At 43.8% G+C, this 13,293-nt stretch overlaps 2 protein-coding genes across 3 annotated transcripts; one reads left to right on the top strand and one right to left on the bottom strand.

The window, feature by feature from the left end:
* Positions 1-4,297: 4,297 nt before the first annotated feature.
* LOC124676523 (acyl-CoA hydrolase 2-like) lies at positions 4,298-10,728 on the top strand. 2 transcript variants are annotated; one of them, XM_047212568.1, is made up of 17 exons: positions 4,298-4,332; positions 4,408-4,500; positions 5,512-5,579; positions 6,291-6,372; positions 6,520-6,566; positions 6,743-6,868; positions 7,274-7,351; positions 8,294-8,381; positions 8,499-8,611; positions 9,217-9,279; positions 9,352-9,407; positions 9,710-9,802; positions 9,967-10,023; positions 10,103-10,204; positions 10,308-10,356; positions 10,455-10,523; positions 10,617-10,728. In XM_047212568.1, exons 1-17 carry the CDS (start codon positions 4,317-4,319, stop codon positions 10,692-10,694), a joined length of 1,278 nt encoding a protein of 425 aa, XP_047068524.1. In that variant the 5' UTR covers positions 4,298-4,316; the 3' UTR covers positions 10,695-10,728. The 2 variants fall into 2 exon arrangements, with proteins under 2 accessions (XP_047068524.1, XP_047068523.1); XM_047212567.1 differs by having other exon boundaries at positions 4,298-4,500.
* Positions 10,729-11,387: 659 nt separating this feature from the next.
* Positions 11,388-13,079, bottom strand: LOC124671492. Its single transcript, XM_047207860.1, has 2 exons — positions 12,812-13,079; positions 11,388-11,632 (listed from the first exon to the last, which is right to left on the bottom strand). Exons 1-2 carry the CDS (start codon positions 13,077-13,079, stop codon positions 11,418-11,420), a joined length of 483 nt encoding a protein of 160 aa, XP_047063816.1. The 3' UTR covers positions 11,388-11,417.
* Positions 13,080-13,293: the final 214 nt, after the last annotated feature.

Genomic DNA, 13,293 nt, shown 5'->3' with positions numbered 1-13,293 from the left:
CACACGTCCGTTGGGAACCCCAAGAGGAAGGTGTGATGCGTACAGCAGCAAGTTTTCCCTCAGTAAGAAACCAAGGTTATCGAACCAGTAGGAGTCAAAGAACACGTGAAGGTTGTTGGTGGAGGAGTGTAGTGCGGCGCAACACCAGTGAAACCGGCGCCAACGTGGAACCTGCACAACACAATCAAGATACTTTGTCCCAACGTAACGATGAGGTTGTCAATCTCACCGGCTTGCTGAAAACAAAGGATTAAACGTATAGTGTGGAAGATGATGTTTGTTTGCAAAGAACAGTAGAGAACAATGATTACAGTAGATTGTATTCAGATGTAAAAGAATGGACCGGAGTCCACACTTCACTAGTGGTGTCTCTCCAATAAGATAAATAACATGCTGGGTGAACAAATTACAGGTGAGCAATTGACAAATAAAGATTCAATACATATCATGATGATCACTATGAGATTTAATCAGGGCATTACGACAAAGAACATAGACCGCCATCCAGCATGCATCTATGCCTAAATAGTCCACCTTCAGGTTAGCATCCGCACCCCTTCCAGTATTAAGTTGCAAACAACGAGACAATTGCATTAAGTATGGTGCGTAATGTAATCAACACAAATATCCTTAGACAAAGCATTGATGTTTTATCCCTAGTAGCAACGAGCACATCCACAACCTTAGAACTTTACGTCACATCGTCCCGCATTCAATGGAGGCATGAACCCACTATCGAGCATAAATACCCCCTCTTGGATTTACAAGTATCAACTTGGCCGGAGCCTCTACTAGCAACGGAGAGCATGCAAGAACATAAACAACACATATATGATAGATTGATAATCAACTTGACATAGTATTCCATATTCATCGGATCCCACCAAACACAACATGTAGCATTACAAATAGATGATCTTGATCATGTTAGGCAGCTCACAAGATCTAAACATGATAGCACAAGAGGAGAAGACAACCATCTAGCTCACTGCTATGGACCCATAGTCCAAGGATGAACTACTCACGCATCAATCCGGAGGCGGGCATGGTGATGTAGAGCCCTCCGGTGATGATTCCCCTCTCCGGCAGGGTGCCGGAGGCGATCTCCTGAATCCCCCGAGATGGGATTGGCGGCGGCGGCGTCTCTGGAAGTATTTCCGTATCGTGGCTCTCGGTAATAGGGTTTTCGCGACGGAGGCTTTAAGTAGGCAGAAGGGCAGCGCAGGGGAGCACACGAGGGGCCCACACCATAGGGCGGCGCGTGCCCCTCCTTGGCCGCGCCGCCTTGCGGTGTCGCCACCTCGTGGCCCCACTTCGTATCCCCTCCGGTCTTCTGGAAGGTTCGTGGAAAAATAAGACCCTGGGCGTTGATTTCGTCCAATTCCGAGAATATTTCCTTTGTAGGATTTCTGAAACCAAAAACGACGAGAAAACAAGCAATCGGCGCTTCGGCATCTTGTTAATAGGTTAGTGCCGGAAAATGCATAATAATGATGTAAAGTATGTATAAAACATATGAGTATTGTCATAAAAGTAGCATGGAACATAAGAAATTATAGATACGTTGGAGACGGATCACTCCTCCTCCTGCAGGTCCGACGATGAAGACGACGGCGTCGCAGGCGACAACGACCGTGCAGCTCTGACGCGGCCACGACCACGACCACAGCCGTGACCTCGGCATCTGCCTCTACCTCTACCAGTCATGGCGTCGACTCTTGAGATGGTGGCGGCTAGGGTTGGGGAGAGAGACGCTAGGGTTTGTGTGTGAGAGACGATGTGAGAGCGCCCCTTTTTATAGGCCGAAGGGAGGGGCGGTGGCGCTCATTAATGCCGGCACGGAGAGCTAGGCGCGACGAGATGCTTCGCTGCGCCTCTGCGGGAACTGCACCGTCGCTGCGCGCCAATAACTTCTGTCGCGAGGTAGGCGACAGTTAGGTTAAACTTGAATGTGCCGCTGACGCGTCGGACCTGCCACTCCTCGCCTCGCTTTTCGTTGCGTTCGGCGTGCCCGGAGCGTCCCCTGTAGCGGGGACGGGCTCGGGTCGCCAAACACCGTATTGGGCCGCGCCGAACGAAAGGAGGCTTTGGGGCGTGTGGCTAGGAACGAAATTTTGTCCGACACGCCCAAATCTCTTTGGAAGCAGCTCTGGGGACGTGGCTAGAGATGCTCTAATTCCCGTTTAAAAGAAAAGGACTTTCTGGTGCGTGAGAGAGCAGCCGGCAACCAGGAAAGCAAAAAAAAAAGCCCAGACGGCCACCAACCCTAGCCTCCAGTACTCCTCAGGGCATCTCCAACGCGGCAACCCAAACGAACGGCGTTGGGCCGTCCGTTTTGGGTCGTTTGGGTGGCCGAGCGGACACTCGGACAGCGGCTGCGTTCGCGTGTCCGTTTGGGTCGCATGCTGCGCCCAACGCGCGGACGCATCGCAAATGTGAAGAAAATCGAAAAAAAAGAAAAAATTAAACATAAACAAAATTTCATTAAGCATATGCTCTATTTTGGGCAAATTTAAACTACCAAAAGAAGCCCTCTATATAGACTTTAAAATTAAAAACATATAAAAAATCCTCTATTAGGGTTTGAGGACGACGTGGTGGCCGCCGGTGCGCCGCCTAGTCCCCGGGGCGGCGAGGCGCTGTTGTGGCTCGCCCGCGCCGGGAACTCCGGCCACGGCAACCACCACAGGGCCTCCTCCCAGGCGGAGTGCGGGTCCGGAGCCACCCGCTGCTCCGCCGCAGCAGCCCGACGCCAGAGCGGCGCGCAGGTCGGGGTCTTCTTCTGGGGACTCCGGCTTTGACGGCGGCTGCTGCTGGCATGACCATGGCGGCGGTTGCGCGCGCGTGCGGAACCAGACGCATCCAGGCGGCCAGACGCTTCTTTTTTCCGGTCATCTCCACAGTAGTATTTGATGCAGGCAACAACCTCCTTTCGTTCATGCAGGAAGCGGATCTCAGACTAATCAGTGGAGCTACTTTTTGTTAAATTCACCTTGCTGATATTCCAGGGAAATTCGAAAGTATATAAATCGCTGGAATTCATTATAAGGAAACGATGTGGGACTATTCAACGAGAAAATCGAAGCTTTGCTTTTTTGTCTGCAAGTACTGTCGTGAATATCTGTTAGGCCCAAGAGGAAGGTCCGTGGACGCATGAACATATCGATCGAACTGAACCGTTTTCGTGACTAAGCGGTGTCATTGGTTGTAAATTCATGTGAAAATATAGGTAAATCTAAAATGGACGAAAATTTTGAGGAGAAACCTTACTTCCTCTATTAATAGGTAAAAATAAAGAGGTAGAGATACACACATATCTAAATGAGTTGTCCTGTGTAGGTTTGCTTATTTTAACCAGAGGGTACCGAATGGAATGGTTCCATTCCGAGGTCATGGAATGGTTTCGACCCCGTGTTCGGTTTGCCAAGAAAACGAGGAACAGAATGGTCCTGTTTTTTGTTCCAATTTCGTGTCCGGTTTGAAAAAAGAGAGGAACGGAATGATTCCAACTGCTAAATATTTTATTAATTTAAGTCTAAGTTTAACCCTATCACTAAATCATGATTAATGGAGATAAATTAGTGCCATAATCGTTCAAAATCATAGGCAAAATCGTGCCTGGCCGCGCCGCCGGATCCTTGGCCGCCACACGCTGGTGCCTGGCCATGGCCGCCGCGCTCGTGCCTGGCTGCGGCTGTCGCGCTCCCGGCCGCCTCCGCTCGTTCCTGACGACGCCGTCGTGCCAGTTGCTCGCGAGTCCCCCACGTTCTATCGCTAATTTTTCTCGTTAGTTAGTCGTTCCCCCACGTCCGACCGATTTGGTGGAACAAGCTCGTTCCCCATACGAGAGGAAATATTTCCTTTTCTGAAACGAGTTGGTTCCGTTCCTTTGCCCAATCGAACACAAGAATAGGCTATAAGTACGGGACGGTTCCATTCCATTTCTGTTCATTCTGGAACCGAACACACCCTGCTCCCTTCAGTTTAAAATAATAATTATCCGAAAATAAATAGATGCATAAGAGGGAGTACAATGTTTAGTTCCCAACTTAAAAAAAAAAAATCGAACCCGCGTGGGAAGCAACCTCGGCCCCACGCCCCATGTGACATGGACCCGCGGTCTCGCCCGTCCACACCTCTCACGTGCTGAAATTATTAATCTCGCGTCTGTATTTCTCTGTTCTCGTCTCCTCCCCACAAGCAATCCATATCCTCCACCTGCCAAATCTCTTTCGCTTTTTAAATTCCACAATTTTATCGTCCGCCTTCCGAAGCAGCACGCCTGCCTTGCCGCCGCCGCCGCCGCGCGCGCGCCGATGGATCGGGAAGAAGGTAAAGCAGCGCAGAGCCTACCGAATTTGGGAGCGACTCTGGCTAATTCCGGGGACGATTGCGCTTGGTGTGCAGTGACGGAGTTCCTGGGCCAGGTGCCCCTCCTGCAGTGCCTCCCCGGATCCTCCATCCGCAGGATCGCCGACGCCGTCCACCTCAAGCACTACGGTCAGTACCGCGCCCGCCCTCGCTACCTCTTAGCTACCACCCCCTAGATCGATTTATCGATCGACTGACCAGGTTCTCTAGTTAGGCGAGCACATCCTGAATCTCTTCATGATTTGCTAAGTGTACTGTCAGCTTACTGGATTATGCTAACTATGTTAGTTGCCGACTCTCTAGATTTTTTTCTTTCAAGAATACACCTGGAAGGTGTATCAGGTTTTTTTTTCTTTCAATAATACACCTGGATTATGCTCAGCATGTTAGTTAGCGAGGAGCAAATACACCGAGCTTCTAGGCAGCATCACGGCCAAATAAGGGAATTTGGAGACCAACTCCAGCTACAGGAAGGCGCAAGCCAACGCACGGCCCGCCCATAAGCCTAAGAGTCGGTGGGTGAACGGCGGGACCAAACCAGACCGATGAAGAAGCGCCGTCGACGGTGTACATAGCGCCCCGGAAGCCCACGCTCTGAGTGGTAGGCTACACCGACTCCTACTGGTGTACCGAGGACTCACAAACCACCTAGGCGACGCTTCCAAGGAGGGAACGACACAGACGCGTCCCGCCACCCAAATTAACGAAGGCCGGATCTAGGGTTTCCCCCTATGCTCGAGGCGGGAAAGACTCTAGATTTATGGTTCGCTGTATTCTGGGAATGATGCATGACTCTGTGTACATCTGATTTTCCTATGCACAATTTACTAGTCTGAACTGTAACTGTCCTAGTCAACATGGATATAAATATAAGCAGAAAATGCCTACTAGGCTTCCAAAAGTCCGGCACCGCCTTCAATACCTATTACCTAGTGTTTGTTTTTTTCGAATTGAGAGGCGCCAGCTTCCAGTTCCATATTTTCCCATGAAGCCGATAAACCTTTCAGTGCCTACCTAATAGAGTCCATGCGCTTCACGTTGTTTAGCCTTGTCGATAATGGTCCTGATTTTGTATTCATGAAATGTGGTGTAGAATGAAACTGATTTATTCTTTTGTTTTTTCATGGTGGCATTTTGCAGAATCTGGTGATTACATTGCTCGTGAAGGTGAACCCGTAGATGGCCTTTGCATCATATTGGATGGACAGGTATGACTTATGCTAATTCTCCATTGCATTACTATACCAGTACTCAGTTTGAGTGGGTGTAGCGCACCATTTTGGGCATCAAAGCACTGATTGGCATACTCTTAGGCTGTAAATAGCTTTTTGTATCTACCAATGCACCGACACATAAATCTTTTGTGTTTTCTGAAAAGATATAGCAGACTTTGTTTTCAAAGAACATAATGTTGATCAGTTACTATAACATTGATTATTTACATTCGTGTTCAATCTGAGTTTCGTATTTTCAGACCTACATGGTAAATTGTCACTCTGTTATTATGCATCCATCTCCTGCTACAACTGTCTGTTTGATATATATTCAACCACTTATTGTCATGTTTGTTTATTTACATTGTCTATGTTAGTTTTCTTATAAATTTATCATCACCAACAAGGTATTCCTATGTCAAGTATACCCACAATCAAGGTTCAAGAAAGCGTTAAGCGTAATTGGTGCGGTGGCCTTCCACTTAGCGCTTCAGCGCACATAAGCGGCGATTTTTCCCTCTTTTTCTGCTTTTTTCCCGCTTAAGCGCTTATGCAATCGATGCGGAAGGCCTCTGCATTGCGCTTCAGCGTGCATAAGCAACACTTTTTTCCTCTTTCCTGAACCTTGCCCACAATTTGATGCCAACGGAATTCTTAGTGCTAAAACTTTTCTGTTACTTGAAAGACATTATCTTAATCATGCAGGCTGAAGTTTCTGCTCCGGCAAACACAGAAGAAGAAAACCGCCCAGACTATGTATTAAATAAGTATGACTACTTTGGTTATGGTAATACATCTCTATACATGTTTAAAAAAAATATTAGGATCGTTTCTAGTTTCATCGAGTATGTCCATTTTTTTGCGTGAAAAGACAAAATAGTTTGTTTTTCATGGATTATTTTCTGTAAGTCCTAATGTTTACATTGTTTTGTAGGGACCAATAGTTCTGTCCATCAAGTAAATGTTACTGCAGTAACAAAGGTCATTTTCCATTTTCTGTTTCTATCTTGACATTTATTAGCTTTTTTAGATAGGCATTGTTATTAACTTGACATTTTAGTAGCTATAGGAATCCGTTTTGCAATGATATTAGCTGATGGCTTGGCTTTTCCAAATCCAACAGTTGTCTTTAGCTTATTGTTAGTCATGTATTGCAGCTGACCTGCTTTGTGTTGCCAAGTCAATACGGACATCTGTTGCAAACAAAGACAATTTGGAATGCAGAGGAGACACCTGAAAACCATTCTTTGCTTGAACAAATTTTGCACTTGGAGAAATTAGAGGTAAGTCTAGATATATGTTGGTGTTCTGTGCTTATTTATTTTTCTAAGGAGGTATGTATCGTGTTGCATTTTCTTAATGGACTGGAGGGATGATAATCATAAATACTAATTCCTCAAATAGTGTAACATATATGCTTTGTCTTCTAGTTTCGTAACTTCTATCACTCTGTTATTACAGGACCTAGATTACTGCGAATTTCAGGCTAACCTTTGATTTAATATCACCATTGGACATGTGATTTTAATTATATTACCCAAAAAAATAAATGCAAGAGGGCGTTTGGCAGTTCACGATTTGCATCTCATGATTTACAAGTTAAAGAGACAAGCAGGCTATTATAATGATTTACAGTTAACTCGCTGTTCTTGCTTATTATTATTGTAATTTTCTTTTTTATTTTGTAGGTTGATATATTCCGTGGGTTAACTTTGCCTGAAGCACCACAATTTAGGCAAGTTTTTGGAGGACAATTGATTGGACAGGCATGTTTCAACCGCCCTCTCTTAGTTTCTGTTATCTTCATCTGCCAACTGTGTGCATTTCACTGCTTCATTTCTATGCTCTGAAGGAATATCCAAGTCCCTATATATAGGTAGAAATATGTGAATCACTGACTCAATGCTAAAAAGGAAGTTCTTAAGCATGCTTCTGAATTTCCTCCACGTTTGGGCAACATATAATTCACACGTAAATAATATCCCAACAACCAGCAATTCATGAACAGATATGCATCTTATGTTTGAATGCATTGTTTGTTGCTGTTGATGTTATCCCTTTGGTATAACCTTTCATGATGTGTTCAACTAAGGGAGGCATCCCGGTTATCTACCGTTTTTCTAATTATCCTTCCTTTTGAATACCCGTAAATGAATTTGTTTGAATTTAGATCAAGATCCATTTGAATTCATCTATGGGAATTTTCTTACTGGGAACTGTAGGATTCATATGGATTCTTGTATATTTTTATTTGAACTCAGAACAAGATCTGTTTGAAATTATGTATGTCATGGTTATTTGAAATAATCATTGTAACGGTTACTGTTTATTATAGATATATATTGAATACAATACTTGGAACCTAGGCAAGTCTTGTCATCCATATTTATTGAAATAATGTTCAATCAAGATATAAGATGAAAATTTGCCAGTTTTGTGATGTCATATTGGCATGAATGTGAATGCACCAAGACAAAGTATCTTGTAAAGGTTTCATGGCCCAGTTTTACTTCTATAGTTCTATGGCTTTGTGATGATCTTATTCTGATTCAACTATATATGTGCTTATGCACTACTTAGTAATCGGTCATCATAACTCACTCCCCTACACTCCCAAACTAGAGAAAAACCATTTACTGAAATGGGTAGAATAAAATGGTGCATGCATCACTGCCAATGGTTTTTACCATGTCTTAATCTTCACGCAGGCACTAGCAGCAGCATCCAAGACTGTTGATTGCCTGAAACTTGTGCATAGTTTGCATGCAATTTTTCTTATCGCAGGGGACAATAATAGTAAGAATATTTTGGCTCATTTTTTGTCCATAACTCTGGTCAAGCAGAAACTGAAGTCCAGTTTCTGTAATTATTTATTAATGTAACCATATGTCTTTGCTATCTCCTCTACTGTAGTGCCAATAATATATCAGGTAAATCGGGAGCGCGATGGAACCAGCTTTGCCACCAGAAAAGTGGAGGCAAAGCAGAAAGGCCTTGTCATATTCACTTTAATTGTTTCTTTCCAGGTGATTATCCTTATAGTTTCTTCAACAAATACAGCAGACTTTTTTAGGAAAATTAATATTTTAACACTGCCAGTGATACAACCGGGGAAAAGGTGTGCCTTGTTCATGTCGAGGATCATTATAGCTAGTAGCTCAAATGACAGTTTTGTACCTTGTAGCTTCTGTATGCTGTATCAAATTGAATTCCTCTTTTTATTATGTCTACTCCCCTAAAGGCCTAAACTATAGCATCTGTCCAAACTCTTTTGCACGGAAATGGAAAATGAAGACAAAGCGTGTGCCGGACTTAACAGAGAATTTTGTGAGGTTCATATGATCGTAAGAGCTTTCCATGCTAATCAAGTCAAACATGAACATTCATACTATACATGCTTCATTCTTTAATTCAACCCCTGAGTTTCTTTGCTCTATCATTACCGACAGATCAATATCGTTCTTCGGTTCAAACATCACATATATCATGGCCCAGGAAAATATGTCCTATGGTAGTACGTGAAAATGAAATGATACAACTAGATTGAGATATATGTGAGAACCAGCCTCAGGACATCAATCTACCAGACAAAGAAGAATGGGGTCTAACTTCTGCTCCGGTTCTTTTGCAGAAGGAAGAACTAGGGTTTGAGCATCAAGCTGCAATCATGCCTGCTGTTCCTCCTCCAGAACAGGCAAGGATTTTACACTTTCTTCTGATGCCCATGGAAATAGAAGTACTGTAACTAATAAGTAATCAAATGCAGCTCCTGAATATGGAAGAGATACGAGAAAGAAGACTCACTGATCCACGTTTTCCAATGTAAATATTCTTGTCATTTAAGCATATCGATTATTTGCTAAGTTTATTGTTCTCAGATGATTTATTTTAAATTTAAAATCTTTGCTTTCAGAAGCAATATCTTCTGTGCTGTTAGAAAAGCATGATTGTTTATCAGCATTAGTTTAAGTGGTTCTCCCATTCTTGTAATGCCACTAGTTGGACAGCACATTTAGAATATTAGATATTATGCTACCTCTTAAGCTTCAGGTATCCCGTGAGTTCGAAAATTTGTTCATCTCTTTATGACATGCTGGCTGTCCTGACTGTTTAGTAATATGCAGGCAATATAGGAACTTGGCTGCCAAGAAGAAGTTTGTTCCTTGGCCCATTGAAATGAGGTTCTGCCAAGATTCTGGGTCTCAGCATAAACCAAGGTAAGTTCACCATGAACTTTCTTTGTGGCCTTAGATTCATACAAAAGATCACATGTCTTTATAGATAAGCTTCAGTGTATATCCTCCAGAACCATAATTTTATATAGATCCTTTTTCATACTATATTTTTTGTCTGATTCAGTAATGCTTCCGATTCTTTTCAGTCTGTATTATTGGTTTAAAGCTAGAGGAAAACTTTCGGATGATCCAGCTCTTCATAGGTTTGCCATTTTATCACTGTACACTGTTCATGTCTTACATGGTTGGGTATGTCGATGATGTTATTCTATGGTATTACAGATGTGTTGTAGCATATGCTTCCGATCTACTATATTCAGGGGTCAGCCTAAATCCGCACCGGGAGAGGGGTTTGAAGACATACTCTCTCAGTCTTGATCACTCGTATGTTTCAACAATCCACACTCATTATTGAGAGTTTAATTTGCCACATTCAAGGTCCCACGAGTAAATGGTTTCCTTTCGGTTGCTTGCTAATGTTTCTCAGGATGTGGTTCCACAAGCCCGTGAAAGCTGATGACTGGTTGTTATATGTGGTAAGCTATTGGTTTGTATCTTTCAGTTGACGCTGACAGCAAATGAACTTACTTCAAGAGGCTCTTATGACAACATCATCTTCCATTAATAAACACAGATTGACAGCCCATCTGCACACGGTGGTAGGGGATTCGTTACCGGAAGAATGTTCAACCGGCAAGGAGAGGTATGTGCCTTAGTCGTTTCAAAGCTTCCACTGTGATGATGCTAACTATCTTTGTCATCTAATGGTTACGATTCTTCTTCCCTAAATTATCAGCTTGTCGTGTCCCTGACCCAAGAGGCATTGATTAGAAGAGCTAAGACTCCTGGACAAACCCCAAGGCCAAAGCTTTGAGAAGTGCAGAAGAGCTGTGCCTGGACTTAGATCTTTGCTCTTTTTGCCCCCTTGTTCAACCTGCGGTGCTGTTTGATATTTATTTTTGATATAGTACGTGTAACACGTTGAGCCAAGATGCAGCATATATATTAGTAATCTGAAAGGGTGAGAGAGCAGTGAAAGTTATGAGACTTACATCTGAAATTTAGGAATACCAGACATGACACAGTTGTAATCTTTGAAAAGTCTTTTGGGCTCATGAAAAAAAAGTGAAATCTATTTATAACTGACATCTCACCATTCCTCAGTTGCACTGTAAGAGTGAGACACGGTGGCTGCTATGGTGTAAGCAAATATTAGCACAACCAGTTCTACAAATAAGGTATTATCACTACAGCTGACAAAATGGAAGTGTGCCACTGCACAGCAGCTCGCTGCATGTCACATAAATGATCAGAAACAACTTGGTAAGCAAGAGTACAATCTGAAGTGGTGAAGAAAATAACTACACACAGTGCTTCCTTATTAAATACATCTAGACAACATGTTGCAGATCTCTTGCTAACCACTACTGCAACGATGGATGCTCTGTCAGTAAACGATCTCTTGCTAAACACTACTGAATCAGGCTATTTCAACACCAAGATGTTGCAGATGGTACACTTGCCGTGTGAGCTTGCAACCTCATAAATAATGCATAAAACAAAACAAAACAAAAAATCACATTATCAATGTTAACTGCTACCGTTTTCTTTGGAAAACAGGATGTATAGTCACGTTCAGCTTCTCCAGCTTCTCCATCTGAGCAACACATTTGTTCATTTTCTGCAGGACCTTGGGCATAGCTGCAATGCTAGCCTCAGTCTTCGATTTGAAGATCTTTAGCTTTTCAAGCTTATCTTGGTCAGCTTCGGCATGCGAGGTTCCCGCCACAGACTGTTGTTCACCTGGAACTTCTGCAATATCCATACTGGTGTCAGCCTATGTTGAAGTACCACAATTGTGCAAGTTATTTCTCATTGTATCAAGGTTTACCCTTATTCATGTCATGCCAAGTGGGGTTTAATCTACCATTGTTGCAAAGTAGCAGATTGAGCATCAGTCAAGTGTCAAGTGGCAATGAAATCAGTATGAGACTAACATGTGATGAAGTAACACAAGTATTTGGTTGATTTCGCAACGGAGAAAACAAGAAAATGGAATGGTCCATTATTTTGGGGTTTGACATTTGAAAGGGCAGATTATTCTAGCTTGAGTTAAGCACTTAAGCAAACAATTCTCAGCAATATCTGATGGAACAACAAACTCATCTAAAACTACAGTCAAGCCAATAAGAACCATCAATTTGAATAACAGAACATGTGTTATGTGTCAGAAAAGCTATACCACTGAATTCGTATTCGAAAGAAGTTTTTAATGGTATAATTTATTATTAGTCACATGGATGGTCAAAGTTAAATCACGAAAAACAAGGGCGCCATGTAAATAGGGACATGGGAGCGTTCTCTTACAAATAATATGTCAAATTTTATATAATTCCCTTCACTCGGAGCAAACACAGCACATCACGTAAGGTAATACAGTCAGATGGTAAAATTGCCAAGGATCTTGTTTCGTAAATGAACCAAGTTAGATTACTATAACTAACCATAATAAGAAGATGTAAGCATAAAATTCCAGGTGTTTTTTCTCCGCTGCAGTAGATATAATCATGTTTGCCCAATTAATTTTTGCCTATTTTCGTGGCTGTTTTTCCACAACAGATTACAAATAAGTTCCACACAGCACATCACAGCTTAGCAACCCAAAACTCAGCCATAGCAAATTTTGTGAGCTATGAGTGGCAACCTAGACTACAAATCACCTATTCCAATGATTTTGATTCAGAATTTGGCAAACAGAAACAAATCCCTCCATTTCTCTCTCTAGCTCGCTCAAAATGTCAACTTAGATCCAAAAGGCTGGCTTCCACCCTTAATTCCTAGCCCTGACTAGAAGTAAATCAAAAGGAGCAGCATTTCTCTATGTGTGTTTCACGAACGGCCTATCCACGCGCAAATCGTGCAAACCAGGAACAGATTCGGGCGAAGTAACCGGAAACCCTAGCAGTAGAGCAAGGCCGAAAGCGCGCATACCCGGGCAGGCGGTCGGACGGAAGGCGGCGAGGCGCGACACTGTGGCGTCGAGGAAGCGGGTGGCGGCGTCGCGGCGGTGCTCGAGTATGCGGCGGCCCAGATCGGCCACCTCCCTCTCCAGGTCCTCCACCTCTTCCTCCAGCCCCGCCGCCGCCTCGTCCTCTCCTGCGGAGGTGGAGGTTGTGGCGGCGTCGGAAGAGTCAGGGGCCTTGCGCTTTAGGCGGTTGGGCGTGGCTCCAGCTGGGCTCGGCGCGAGCACCCCCGCCATGGAGCTCGTGAGAGCGGAGGCGAGTGGAGAGAAGCCGACGAAGGGAATGGGGGAGCGGAGCGATTCAATTTTGGGCGATGGGAGCTGGGGCCCGCATTAAAGTGGGGTCGCTTATCTCTGATTTGTGAACGAATTTGGTTCGGTTGTGAAATCCAAACTTTTCGGGAGCCGCTGACGACTTTTCTTTTGAACAGGGGCTGGGTGAGAAACCCAA

Source organism: Lolium rigidum, chromosome 7, assembly GCF_022539505.1.
Source record: "Lolium rigidum isolate FL_2022 chromosome 7, APGP_CSIRO_Lrig_0.1, whole genome shotgun sequence".
NCBI classification, from domain to species: Eukaryota; Viridiplantae; Streptophyta; class Magnoliopsida; order Poales; family Poaceae; genus Lolium; species Lolium rigidum.
Note: the sequence above shows the minus strand (reverse complement) of the source record. Positions and strands in the feature narration are given on the sequence as shown.

Bases quoted from the DNA above. Each gene is read 5' to 3' on its own strand.
- LOC124676523 (XM_047212567.1), top strand. From the start codon at position 4,317: ATGGATCGGGAAGAAGGTAAAGCAGCGCAGAGCCTACCGAATTTGGGA. The intron at 6,373-6,519 runs GTAATACATCTC...ATTGTTTTGTAG, and splicing joins GTATGACTACTTTGGTTATG to GGACCAATAGTTCTGTCCAT. The intron at 6,567-6,742 runs GTCATTTTCCAT...CATGTATTGCAG, and splicing joins ATGTTACTGCAGTAACAAAG to CTGACCTGCTTTGTGTTGCC.
- LOC124671492 (XM_047207860.1), bottom strand. From the start codon at position 13,079: ATGGCGGGGGTGCTCGCGCCGAGCCCAGCTGGAGCCACGCCCAACCGC. The intron at 11,633-12,811 runs GTATGCGCGCTT...TGGATATTGCAG, and splicing joins CCGTCCGACCGCCTGCCCGG to AAGTTCCAGGTGAACAACAG.